We start from the raw sequence: 13375 nt of genomic DNA, 5'->3' as shown, positions 1-13375 counted from the left end.
TATAAAGGTAACACTTCTGTCAGCATCTCTGATTTACAGATGAGGGAACTGAGGCGAGGAGACATGATGTCACTTGGTGGTACGTGGAGTGGCTGGGATTTGAACTTATGCCATCTGCCTCCAGTGACTGCACTCGTCTGTGCAGATAAGGACTCCCTATGTAGCAGCAGGAGGATTTGAGCTTTTTGGTCCTTGTGCCTCATAGTATCTCTAACATCCCACCAGGGAGTCAATGAGTTTAAGGTATTGGCAGAATATATTCCAACACTCCTGGACTCAGCATCAGGTCAAGCTTGCTTTTCCTCACTTCAAGTATGGCTCCTAGTCTAGTAGCTAATTTCTGCCTATCCTATCTGATTCCTAGTACTCACAATGAAAACCCAGTCCTACCCCGGGGCCAATGGTAGTCCCACCTTTGAATTTCTTCGCAAAAGTTCTAGGGGGAAACTAGCTAAATGCTGCCTGACGTCTGATATGCAAAGTGGCTAACATTATTGGGTGATGAAGGTCCCTGGGGACCTTCCCTGTTTTGGAAAGCATTCCATAGTACCCAATTATGACTTCAGTTCTTCCTTTCTCTTAAAATTAATCATGCCCATGGCCTCTCCAGTAGACTGTGAGCTCCTTGAAGAAAAGGACCATGTTTTGTTTATCTGAGGACCTCTCTTGCTCTTGTCGGATTCCCTCCAGAGGCTGAAGCCTTGTCCTGCCCTGGTATTCGAGCCATGATACCTGCTGGGAGAACTGGCCTCTGTTGTCAGCATCTTGAAAAAAAAAAAAAAAAAAATCCTTCCTGGGAGGTCCCATCATGGCTCAGTGGAAATGAATTTGACTAGTAACCATGAGGATGCAGGTTTGATCCCTGGCCTTGCTCAGTGAGTTAAGGATCCGGCGTTGCCTTGAGTTGTGGTGTAGGTCACAGACTCAGCTCAGATCCCACTGCGTTGCTGTGGCTGCGGCATATGCCAGTGGCTACAGCTCTGATTTGACCCCTAGCCTGGGAATTCATGTGCTGCAGGTGTTGCCCTAAAAAGCCAAAACAACAACAAAATTGAAAAACAAAAACCTGCTTGCCTGCAGCAGAAATGGACACAACACTGTAAATTAAATATACTTTAATTAAAAAAAAAAACTGCTTGTATTCTGGATTCTATGTTTTGTCCACATTTTAGGAAGTCATAGTCCTATATACGACTTCTTTGATAGCAATTTCTCTGCTCTTCCTGTTGGACGTGCCTTGCTTCTAGAATGTGCTCTAGATTATCCCCTCTCTTGCCCTCACTGGGTCAAGCTGCAATTCCAGACCCTATTTAGCTTGTCCTTTGCACTGTGGCCACCTGAGCTATGTACCAGAATGTGACAGCATATCTCAACATAAAAGTACTATAAGATGGCAAGCTCTCTACAAATCTTGTCATAATGATGTGATGGAAATCTACCATGATGCATATTGGTGGCCCCACTGTTTAAGCGGAGCAAGCATATCATGGGTGTATTATGAGTAGTGCGTGTCTGAACAGTGCAGTACTGAACAAGTTCCTGAACCTGAGCTTTGGTTCTGCCTTGGCTATGTGATCTCAGCCAAAGCACTTAACCCAACTAAACAACAGCTGAGGGCTAAGGGATTTCTGGAAGTCTTATTAGCATCCTCGTGGATTCCTCAGATATATTCTGAACACATCTAAACATTTGTTGTCTCAGAAATAAGCTTGATAAAAATAGATACCCAGGTCCTACTCTGTGGATCCTTATCTTATGGATCTTGGGTTAGGAAATTTTATTTAGAAAAGCTTCCAGTTGGTTCTGATGCTCCTCCAGATATGGGCACCACTGAACCTCGGGCTCTCTAAGACCCCTTCCAGTGCCAACACTGCTTCGTTGTAAATCCCAAGCTGCTGGGGATTACTGCTCTTTGTATGCAGCCTTCCCAGTCCTGGCTAGATTCCTAGGACAGACTAATTTAACTCAAAGGAACACTTCTGTGGTGTGTTTCTTTTGAGAAGCAACAAGCACAGAGAATTTCCTTAAACAGTACATCGCCAATAAGTAAAAACTCTATGGTACTGACTCTAAGATGGAAGGATCAATAAGAACTTGGGATGTGTTTTTGTCTTTAAAAAAACATAACTCCAAGCTCTGTTGACAAAAAGACCTAAAAATAATGACTAACCAGGTACTGAAAGGCACACATAATGTCCACATTCTGCTTGCTAAATACCCAAAGGAGCCGAGGCTCCATAGAGAAAAGGCAGGACATGTACAAGATGAACCTGGAATATGCTGTCATGACAGAGGCCTGAAAGCTGTCAAAGACGTATGTCAACAGGACTCAGAAGCCGACCAGAAGGTGTTCCTTCTTTCTCTAGATAAAGATAATTTGAACACTGATAATGACAATAACCAAAACCTACTGAAATACAAAGTTATGTAAATCCATAACTTCATAATGATACTCAAATACCAAAAACCCCTCATTGGTCTCCTTTGGAAGAGGCTCATTATTTTGAAACCTGGCAAAAGGAATCAAGTATGTCTCCTGCCTGTCATTTGTACACTGTACAACTTCAGGGCAACCGAATAGTTGATGAGGCCCTCTTCTCTTTATGTAACTATCCTATTAATAAATGAAGAAGAAACAATAGAATTGAAATATTAACCTTTCCCAACATCAAATGGATCCAAGGATCTAGGCAATAATTGTCAATGGCTGTAAACATCCCCAAAAGAGAGACAACCAGACATCATGGAAGAATATAATACTATTGTTGCTTCAAGCTAAGCCTGAATTTGATTAAGCATCTAGCTACCACTTAATAGGAGGCAGGCAAATGTGAAATGACAGCGTAGGTTGTGGGAAGCAGAAAAATACCCTCCTTTTAAATAAGACCGTGCCCTAGTCCCTAGAACCTGTGGCTATATTAGGTTACATGGCAAAAGGAATTAAGATTGCTAACCATCTGATGGCGTTCCCATCATGGCTCAGCGGTAACGACTAGTATCCATGAGGACATGGGTTCCATCCCTGGTCTTGCTCAGTGGGTTAAGGATCCAGCATTGCTGTGAGCTGAAGTGTAGGTTGCAGACAAGGCTGGAATCCTGCGTTGCTGTGGCTGTGGTATAGGCTGGGAGCTACAGCTCTGACTGGACTCCTAGCCTGGGAAATTCCATATGCTGTGGGTGCGGCCCTAAAAAGACAAAACAAAACAAAACAAAACGCAAAAAGAAAGATTGCTAACCACCCATCTGACCTTAAAATAGCAGCCTTCTCTGGTATTATCTAGGTGGGGCCAATATAATTGCAAAGGTCTGTTGAAGAGCAAATAGAATAGGAGTGAGTGAGAGAGAGAGCCTTCAATAGAAAGAGGAGGTCAGACTGCCTTACTGTAGACCATGGAGGTGAAGAAAGAGCCAAGGAATGTGGGTGACCTCTAGAAGGGGGAAGGGTGAGGAAATGGATTATCCCCTTGTCCAGAATGGAGTTCAGCTCTGCCGATAATGAGTTTAACCCACGAAGACATGCATCAGACTTTTGATTGCCAGAATCATATGATAATAAATTTACGGCGTTTTACGCCACAAAATTTGTGGTCATTTGTTACAGCGCCATAGGAAACTAATACATGGAATCAAAATCAGAAAAATCTAGAACTATTTTCAATGCTTCCAAAGAGATGAGCTGCTTTTTTCCAATGAACACATTACACGGAAACAAGGCATGTGCACATGCTCACGAGAGAGCAAGAGTGACCCAGAATACAGATGCAAGGAAACTGAAGAAACATGTGAACCAATTGCCAGGTATAGGTCTTATTTGGATTCTGATCTGAACAAAGTACCCCCACAGAAACGAGACAATTGGAGAATCTGAAAACCGACCGCGTGTTGTGGTATTAAAATATTATAACATTGGGTGTGATCATGGTATTGCAGTTATGTTTCAAAGGGGATGCTTTATGATTTGGAGGTGCAACAGGGGACTATTTACAAATAAAATGTTATGATATCTGGATGTGCTTCGAAAATAACTTGGGGTGTGGCAACTGGCTGTGGGTGGGCCTATGCGTAGAACCTGATTGGTGGTGGGTTGGAAACTGCTGCAGCTGGGGGATGGGCACTGGCAGGAAGTCCGGAGGCCAGGTCCTGAGTTTTTCCTTCCAAGCTACACAGAGTAGGGGCCAAAGAGAAGCCACTTCTGGACAAGACTCCCACGGTTTAAATCCCAGCTCTGTCACTATTTGTTTGATCTTGGACACGTTTCTTAACCTCCCTGTGCCTCATTTCCCCTTTTTATAAAATGGCAATAACATTAGTTTGTTTCTTTCAGAGATTACAGAATGCGGATTAAGTGGGGGTGAAGCACATACAGCATTGAATGGTACCTGGTACAGAGTATTCTGATACCTTTATCGAGGCATTCAATTTTAGGAGGCCTCTCTCTCCTCCTTTAATCAATGAGGATATCTGTAATAGAACATTCTATTTTATGGAGTGAGAATGCAAATAAAACAAGGTAATAGATACGGAAGTGGGCTGAAGAAATTAAAAGCATTCACGAGTGCATGGCATTTTTCTCTTTACTCCATCAACAAAAAGGGGCAGATATGAATAAAAATTTGGCAATCCCAAATCCTTATGTGGAATTAACATACACCAGGAGAAACAGCCTTGCATGGATTTAAATAACACCCAAAGTTTCCTACTTTAAGTAGTTTCTCATACATCTGTATGTATCTTGAATATGGTGGCCGGTGTACAACTACAATTTTATTTAAAAAGAGAAATGGTAGGACACAGTATCTATTTTCAAGAAGATGAAGACAAAGTCATCCCCTTCTGCGAACGAAATGTCAAGTAACACAGAATCATATTTAAGCACCACTCTAAATGCAGGATTGGCATTTTATCTTTCGTCTCTCTTTGGGATGTACAGTTTTATTCAAAAGCTTCAAACCAGTGAAAGCCAAATGCAGAATAACTTCTAAATGAGCTAAGTCTCCTGGAGGAAATGGGGAACAAAATTCAAATTCTATTAAAACGTTCCTTCCTTTCAAAAAGCTTTTTATGTAACCACAGGCACAACAAAAATTTGAATGGTATCATCTAAAAATAAGAGTTTCAAGCATGATGTTGGGTTCTAGTTTACAAGAGAAAAAGTTAAATCAGCCATCGCTGCCACTTCGTCTTACAAATGCATTTTCCTAGATTTATGCTAAATATTTTAAATATAGCTGACAGCGTTCTTCAAGAAGAAAAACAAATTATACTTATAACAAGATGTCAAAAAGGAATAAAAGCATCTCAAAAATAAAATTCCAACAGCAGAGACGGCCCTAAATCTCCTAAAATAACTTAAAGAAACATGGTAGAAAGCCTACTTCATCAAATGTTTTAAAGAGTAGAAACAAGTTTTTCCTGACCAAAAACTAAATATTCAAAGACAACCAAAGATATAACCAGGCTGATACTTCTTCTGGGTTAACAATCATGCCCTCACTGTGAATGAAGCATTCGTACATTCTTTTTCTTTACCATGAACTACTGCTCAAGCTAGTAAGAAGTTGAACATGTTACAGCTTGCAATTTTTTGAGAGGTTTCCATTCTATTCCAAGTCAACAAGATGTTCTTGATTTTTCTTAGGCTTTTTTAAAGATAAAATTTCTTCCCAATGTTTTTTTACCTGCCTGTTTTTCTCAAGAAAACATGACATTCATAAATGAACCCCATTGAGACCCTTACCTCATGCTTGTCAGGAGCTATGAAATTCAGCTGGCAGTTGGAGTCATACAAGATCGAGAAAGCGAGTTCGAGCACCTCCTACAAGAGATCAGAGAAAACACCACATTGATGAAAACTGGCATGTTTGTTTTGCAGCTGCAAGTGGCTGCAGGTTGCACATGGAAGCGAGGTTCCAGAGCGTCCAGATAGGAGCAGCAGCAGTGAGGCAGATAGGAGGAAGGACTGTGTTTTTCAAGGTTCACAACACATTTCCTTCTCTCTGTTTAGGCGAGGACTGCACGGAACCATCTCATTAATTCTCTACACAGCGCATGGAGCATCATTCCCCTTTTATGGGAAGGAGCTCAGAGAGGTTAAGTGATTTGTCCAAGGCCACACAGCCTTAGAGCTATGCTACTCTCCTTCCTTCAGCATCTCTCTCCCAGGGAGACCATGAAAAACAATCAGCTGCATTATGGACCACTCTATCATCTATCACTTCCAAACAAACAGGTGTCCATAAGGTTATAGACTTCCTAGAACCTGGAAGCTACACAGGAGCTAATGAGGCTTCTGAGTGAACCCATTATCTATAGGTAACATGTCTGCCCTTTGACCTCAGAACTACTGTAAAGCAAAGGTTATACAAAACCTAGTTTCAGCCTATAGTGGCTGCAGAGTATAAAGGAGAGCATGGGCCCAAGGGTCAAAATATCTGGGTTCATTCATTGGTGACTCTCTACTGAGTATAGACTATGAGCCAGACCCAAAGGATCGGTGTCATTTCATTGTAGCTGAGGGACCTTGGCTGAAACAGCATCATATCTAATATACATGTTAATGTATACTTCTCAATATTGTGCATGCCCTGTACAATATTGGGGATGAGGACTATTCTACTGGACTGAGCAATCGGCTGGGTACATCCTATAGAAGACAAGAGTCATCGCACAGCTCAATACCTGACAGCTTCTAACCTGGAGGGAAAGGCCAAGTGAATCCCCTTGGTGCTCTGCATCATGTAACACACATGCTAGCCCACCTCTCTCCTGTGCCATTATGAGGCACCGCTGATAATGCTCCAGGAGCTGTGCTCTTAGGAACTACCCACAAGGCGTTCTTTTTTGGGGGGAAGATCTCTCCATGTCATTTCCTACCTCAGCATCTGTCAGAGGATTTACCTTTGGTCAAAAGAAGAATGCCCCAGAAAGAAGACAGAAGGCAGAAAGATGAGGTCAATACCTCCAGATTTCAGAGTTTCAGATGAGCTAAAGAATCCTTCCAAACTGAACTCCCAAAAGTCTAGCATTAGCTGGATGCCTCTTCTGGACATTGTCTGTATCTGGCTCAACTCTAGCTGTTCCCTCATGAAGGAAAGCCACTCTTGTTCTGAGCCCAGACCTGCCAGTATCTCACACTCCTATGGCATCCCACCCCTGCCAGAAATAGAAACGAGAGAAGGAAAACGTGCCGAGTCATGGAATGGGAGTTATTCTGTAAAACTACCCCCTCTTCATTTTTCATTTTTCTCTTCCTTAGGCTTCCATTCAAGCTTGCCCAGTAATGATCAACAATATTAAAAAAAAGAGTTCATCAAACAAACAGAAGCAATTTTCCCGTATGTTTGGTATCTCTTTTGGGGTCTTTGAGTTTATAATAAAAATGGTTATGGGCTCCAGCAGTGGTACCATAAATTGGTGTCTCTTTTTTTTTTTTTTTTTTTTTTTTTTTTAAAGCCAGTAAGGTAATCCATACCAAGAACCAGGGAACCCACTCCTGAGGTTATTCCTAAAAAATTCGAAAGGAAGCAAAAGCTGTATGCATTATTATCTGTAAGAACATAATCTGAGAAACAAAATAAATGTCCTCCCTTCTTTGAGTAAACCACTTAGGAAATCACAACTTAGCAACCCAGAGAAATACATGCAGCCAGGCATTCAACATAATTATGGAAATCTGATCTTAAGCTAAACAAACAAAACAAAAAAAACCAGGTGAAATGAACATTATATACATACTGATCACAATTATGAACTGTGTCTGCTTGGAAGCCAATATGTGAAATGAAAATAATAATGTTAAGTTGCTGAGATCCCAGGCAATTCTTTTCTTTTTCTTTTTCTTTTTTTTTTTTTTTTTGTCTTTTTGCCTTTTCTAGGGCTGCTTCCCTCGGCATATGGACGTTCCCAGGCTAGGGGTCTAATCGGAGCTGTAGCCACTGGCCTACGCCAGAGCCACAGCAACGCGGAATCCGAGCTGTTGTGACCTACACCACCGCTCATGGCAATGCTGGATCCTTAACCCACTGAGTGAGGCCAGGGATCAAACCCGCAACCTCATGGTTCCTGGTCAGATTCGTTTCCGCTGCACCACGACAGGAACTCCGATTATTTTCTTCTTTCAAAAAATTGAAAATATTTTTTTGTTAAGCTCTAATGTCATAAATTCATAAACGTTGTTCTTAGATGAGAAACATTGACATAAATAATGATTTATTTACTAATCTAAGTGTCATGCATTAGGAAAACTGACTCATGCTTGAGATTGGAGAGAAAGGAGAGGACGGGCTTTGCTTTTGGACATTCAGGACATTAGAGCAGCACTAGGTGACCTTTGGAGGTCAATAGGAAAAGGGGAAATTGACAATGGATTCCTGGCTGATGCTGGACCGTGACTGCTGCTTTGTTCAGGGCAGGCATGTGGCCAATCAGCCCCTTGCTTATGCCAGCAGGTGTGAACATCACCAGAGTCCAGGCGTGTCCTCTTGACTAGGTGCTGAAGTCACTTGAGACCATAGTGTCAGCCTGCTTGTCCTTTGTGACACTTTCTCTTCTGTAAGGCACAGAGCACAGAGAAGGGAGGAAAAGGAGGGGGCCTGCAAACTTTGAGCTTTGCCCTTCTAAGGCATTTACCAGTGAAGACATGAATGAGCGGAGCTGTCATGACCTAGATTCCTGATAAACACAGGCAGGAAATGGGAAATTCGTCAGAATGTCAATCCCCACTTTAATTTCACCAAAGCTGCGTGGGAGGGGCTGGAGGAATTACTTCTCTGACCCGCACGGCTGCGTTAAAGGCTGCTATCACTTATAATGAGTTTTATTGACGTCTCTGGCTTGCTGTCATTGAGGCATTGGTGAAGGTCAACTCTCCAGCACTGTGAGCAGACAGGCTGCAGAGCTGGGAGCGATGGCCCCTCTCGGGCTGACACTCCAGAAGCTGCCACCTGTCCAAACTGCCTGTGATGGAGAGAGGTGCCAGGAGGAGATGGAGTAAGCGGTGGTGAATCTGGGGCAGCGTCCCCCTCAGGGGCTCCTTGTCACACACCACAACACTCTCTTAACACATCTGATGCTCTGGGCTCTGCTCCTCACCACCTAAGATCTTTTATTCCCGCTGGATTTAGTTCAGTGAACATCATGTCCAGGAGCAGCTTATTTCTATCCTCTGTTCCACTAATTCACCTATCATATGGAGGAAGTTCTGGGATAAGTGAGTTTGGGGCTTATGGGAAGCAGGAGGAACTGATTTTATAGCCTCTGTTCCTGTACTCAACCCTCTGGCCCTGAGACCAGCAACAAGGGATCCTGGGTCAGGGGATGCTCAGAGAAGTTCTAGGCATGATGGCACCTTGGTTTGAGGACTGCCATCTTCCAAGGGTCAAATGATGGGCTGCCATTCCTTTATTGTTTTGGGGTGATGTGCCTCATTTGGCCATCTTGCCTGGCATTTGCTTTAATGGTGTTGGCTCTCCACCATCTGACCAGGTCGTCTCGAGGGCAAAATATTTTGCCTAAAAGATGCAGGATGTAACTTGGCATGTGTGTGTGTTAAATATGGCCTGATCGCTGCTCATCTGCATAAATACTATGAGTTTGAGTTTCTACTTTAGAAGGGAAAGGCAGTCATTCATTCGCTTATTTGTGATAAGAGAGGATATTGCCTTTTTTAAAGCGGTTATAATGTTCTGGTCTCCACCTATCCTAGCATTATCAACCAACAGTTCTCCAAACCATTTTCATCTCTCTGTCCCCACCAATCCTATACTCTGAATTCAATGTTTCTCAATAAGAGGAAATTCCTTCCGATGTCAAAGGCTCTTGCGCCTTTTCACACACTGTTTCCTCCTCCTAGAAAGTCTTCCCTTTGCTTCTCCACCTGGTCAAGTCCTTTCCAAAACTCAATTCAGACGTCATTTCCTCCACGAGGCTTCTTAAGTCTCCTAGGTGCTTCCCGCGTTTAAATTTATTGGGGCACAGGCAATGTTAGATTGTAACGGCATTTGATACATAAGTCTTTTTTTGTGTGTGTGGTCTTTTTAGGGTCGCACTCGTGGCATATGGACGTTGCCAGGCTAGGGGTCGAATTGGAGCTATAGCCGCCAGCCTACACCACAGCCACAGCAACGCCAGATCCAAGCCTCGTCTGTGACCTACGCCACAGCTCACAGCAACGCCAGATCCAAGCCTTGTCTGTGACCTACGCCACAGCTCACAGCAACGCCAGATCCTTAACCCACTGAGTGGGGCCAGGGATCGAACCTGTGTCCTCACGGATGCTAGTCAGAATCGTTTCCTCCAAGCCAAGCCACGATGGGAGCTCAAGATACCTAAGTCTTACATCTGCTCAACACCAGGGATGGCAGGACATATTTATCTTTGGATTCCTAGCACCTGGCACAAGCCTGGTATAAAGAAGATACTCAAACAGTATGAGTATGAATAATGAAGTAAATCTGAATAAAAGGACTTTTTGGTTAAGACCAGAGTTTTCAAACTGATGCTAGAACATCAGCTTCTAGTGTCATCTGCATCTTATTTCAGGTACATGAATCATACAGGAAAAATAAAAGCTGGACTCTGGACATGGTGAGAAGGAAGCTTTTCTTATATTAAATACGTTCCTATTCATATCACTGAGATCTGGTCAGATGTTCCATCTTGTGATTACATGGTAACTGTTTAACTATAAGCCCCAAATTCGGTGGGATAAGTGCCAGGAATGTCCACATTCAAAATTAAAGCAACAAATCAGCTTTATTTGATAAGTTACTGAGTCTGAATTTAGAAGCTTTAATCCTTAAAAGTCAAATTCTTCCAGTTGAATATCCATTCATCTATGATAATTCTTTTCAAGTGTCAGAAATGTTCTAATCTCTCCTTTTTTTTTCTTTAAATGCTTGCACCCTGGCATATGGAAGTTCCCCAACCAGGGGCTGAATCTGAGCCACAGCTGCAACCTGTGCCACAACTGCTGCAATATTAGATCCTTAAACCCACCGCCCCCGGGCTGCGGATTGAACCTGCACCTCTGTAGCAACTCTTGCCATTGCAGTCAGGTTCTTAACCCACCGTACCATAGCGGGAACTCCAAGGGTGAACACTTTTTGCCTCAGAGAAACTCTCCTGTCACACCAACTTCTGCTAAAGATGTCAGAGTCTAAGCTCCAGGAGGCCAGGGCCCTGTCTGCCTGGCGGTCACTTACTTCCTATCTCAGGCACGCCGATGTTGAGTGAATGACTTTACAAACAAATGCCTCTGCCTTCACAGAAAGGCTCGGTTCCTTTCCTTTCCTGTTGCCAGGATCTTAGGCAACGCTGGACATGTCTGATGTCGAATGAGTGAGAAGTACTATGTTACCAACATTTTGCTGTTCACAAAGTATCTCCCTTAAGGATGCTCATGTCCCAATTTGCCCTGTTCAATAATTAAGCTAATGGGGAGTCCAGTGGCCCAAAATGTCAGAGCCTACTCTCTAGCTGGAAAAGTGGAAGAGCCAGGAACACGCCTTGGTTACTGCCCACTGCCGTGTGCTGATGGACCTCCTATGGACACATTTTGGCTGACTTTCCTTATAAGCTGCAGGTCTCCACTTTCCTATCCAGAAATCCCAGAAGTAGGGAGGAGCAGCCTCTGGAGTACTGGAGAAGGGCCGGGTGTGGGTGAGTTGAGGAAATAAATTATTAGAACTGTGGGTTTCCTTTCCGCCTTTTGATGTTTTGCCTGAAGAACCAGGTGTATGAACACCATTAATGCTACAAGATAATTTTTATATGCGTATAAGTGAAAGAATCCCGCTGCCAGAGATACTACTGCCTCTCTCAGCTCTCAAGGTAGCCTGGAAGAGCCAGGAGTGGCTGGAACATCTGGGTCAGTGAATCCCAGAAAGTAGCCTCAATTTGAAGTCTTATCTATATGTTTATAGCAATGTGTCCCATTTATCCATCCATCCATCCATCCATCCATCCATCCATCATCTCATCCCTCCGTCCACCTGTCCCATTTTCTGTGTCATTACATTGTGGTTTTTTTTTGTCTTTTTGCTATTTCTCAGGCTGCTCCTGTGGCATATGGAGGTTCCCAGGCTAGGGGTCGAATTGGAGCTGTAGCTGCCAGCCTACGCCAGAGCCACAGCAACGCGGGATCCGAGCCACGTCTGCAACTTACACCACAGCTCACGGCAATGCCGGATCATCAACCCACTGAGCAAGGGCAGGGATCGAACCCTCAACCTTATGGTTCCTAGTCGGATTCGTTAACCACTGCGCCATGACGGGAACTCCGTCATTACAATTTTTAAAAAGGTTGGAAATGTCATTTACTCTGTTTTGTTGGTCTCCTCTAAGGGGAGAGAAATCTCATACAACACAGTCAAATTTACCCACACGTACCACATGCTTAAATGAGAGCATCATCTCCACACCTGTTTAGATATTAGTAGCTTGTGTCTTCTTTCATTTTTTTCCTGGTTAGTCAGGATAGAAATTTATCAACTTTATTATCTTTGCCAAGAACCAAGTTTTGGTTTTGTTGATTTTTCTCATTTGTTTTCAATTCCATTGATTTCTTTTATTATTTCTTTTCTTCTGTTGATTTTAGGTTTAATTTGCTCTTCTTTCTCTAATTTCCTAAGGTGGAAACCATTGATCTTTAGATCTTTCTTCTTGCCGAATATGTGCATTTAATGCTATAAATTTCCCTCTAAGCATTGCCTTCACCACGACCCACACATTTTTTTATATTCCAATAAATTGTATGTATGTATGTATGTATGTATTTTTGGGTTGGCAGGGCTTGCTCTATTTTTTTAATAATGATTTTTATTTTTTCCATTATAGCTGGTTTACAGTGTTCTGTCAATTTCTACTGTATAGCAAGGTGACCCAATCACACATACATGTATACATTCTTTTTTCTCACATTATCATGCTCTATCATAAATGACTAGGTATAGTTCCCAGTGCTATACAGCAGGATCACTGCTCATTTTCATAAATTATATTTTCATTCTACTTAGTTAAAGCATTTTGTGATTTCTCTTTAGACTTCTTCTTTGAACCATGGGTTATTTAAAAGTGTGTTTAAATTTTCAAACATTTGGGAGGATATTCCAGCTACCTTTCTCTTACTGATTTCTAGTTTAATTCCACTGTAAACTGAGAACATACTTTGTATGATTCCTATTCTTTTAAATTTAACATGTATCTTAGGGTCCCAAATATGGTCCAGCTTGGTAAATGTTTCTTGTGAGCTTGAGAAAAATGTGTATTCTCTTGTTGTTTCATGGATTTTCTATTAATGTTAATTAGATCAAGTTGATTGATGGTGCTGTTCAGGTCATCGATATCCTTATTGATTTTTCTGCCCACTTGATCTATC

General features: G+C 42.5%; 1 protein-coding gene across 8 annotated transcripts in view; it reads right to left on the bottom strand.

Annotated features, from left to right (window-relative positions):
• Positions 1 to 13375, bottom strand: part of ELMO1 (engulfment and cell motility 1) — a 555188-nt gene that overhangs the window by 1574 nt on the left and 540239 nt on the right. For all 8 annotated transcript variants that reach the window (XM_021079239.2, XM_021079236.2, XM_085005792.1 and 5 more), the window contains one exon: positions 5738 to 5815. In XM_021079239.2, the coding sequence (XP_020934898.1) occupies positions 5738 to 5815 (78 nt within the window). The remainder of the gene's footprint in view (positions 1 to 5737; positions 5816 to 13375) is intronic.

Source organism: Sus scrofa, chromosome 18 (genome assembly GCF_054392235.1).
Source record: "Sus scrofa isolate SSC_HxYL_T2T_F1_AM1 chromosome 18, Sscrofa_HxYL_maternal_Yorkshire_Landrace_v2.0, whole genome shotgun sequence".
NCBI classification, from domain to species: Eukaryota; Metazoa; Chordata; class Mammalia; order Artiodactyla; family Suidae; genus Sus; species Sus scrofa.
Note: the sequence above shows the minus strand (reverse complement) of the source record. Positions and strands in the feature narration are given on the sequence as shown.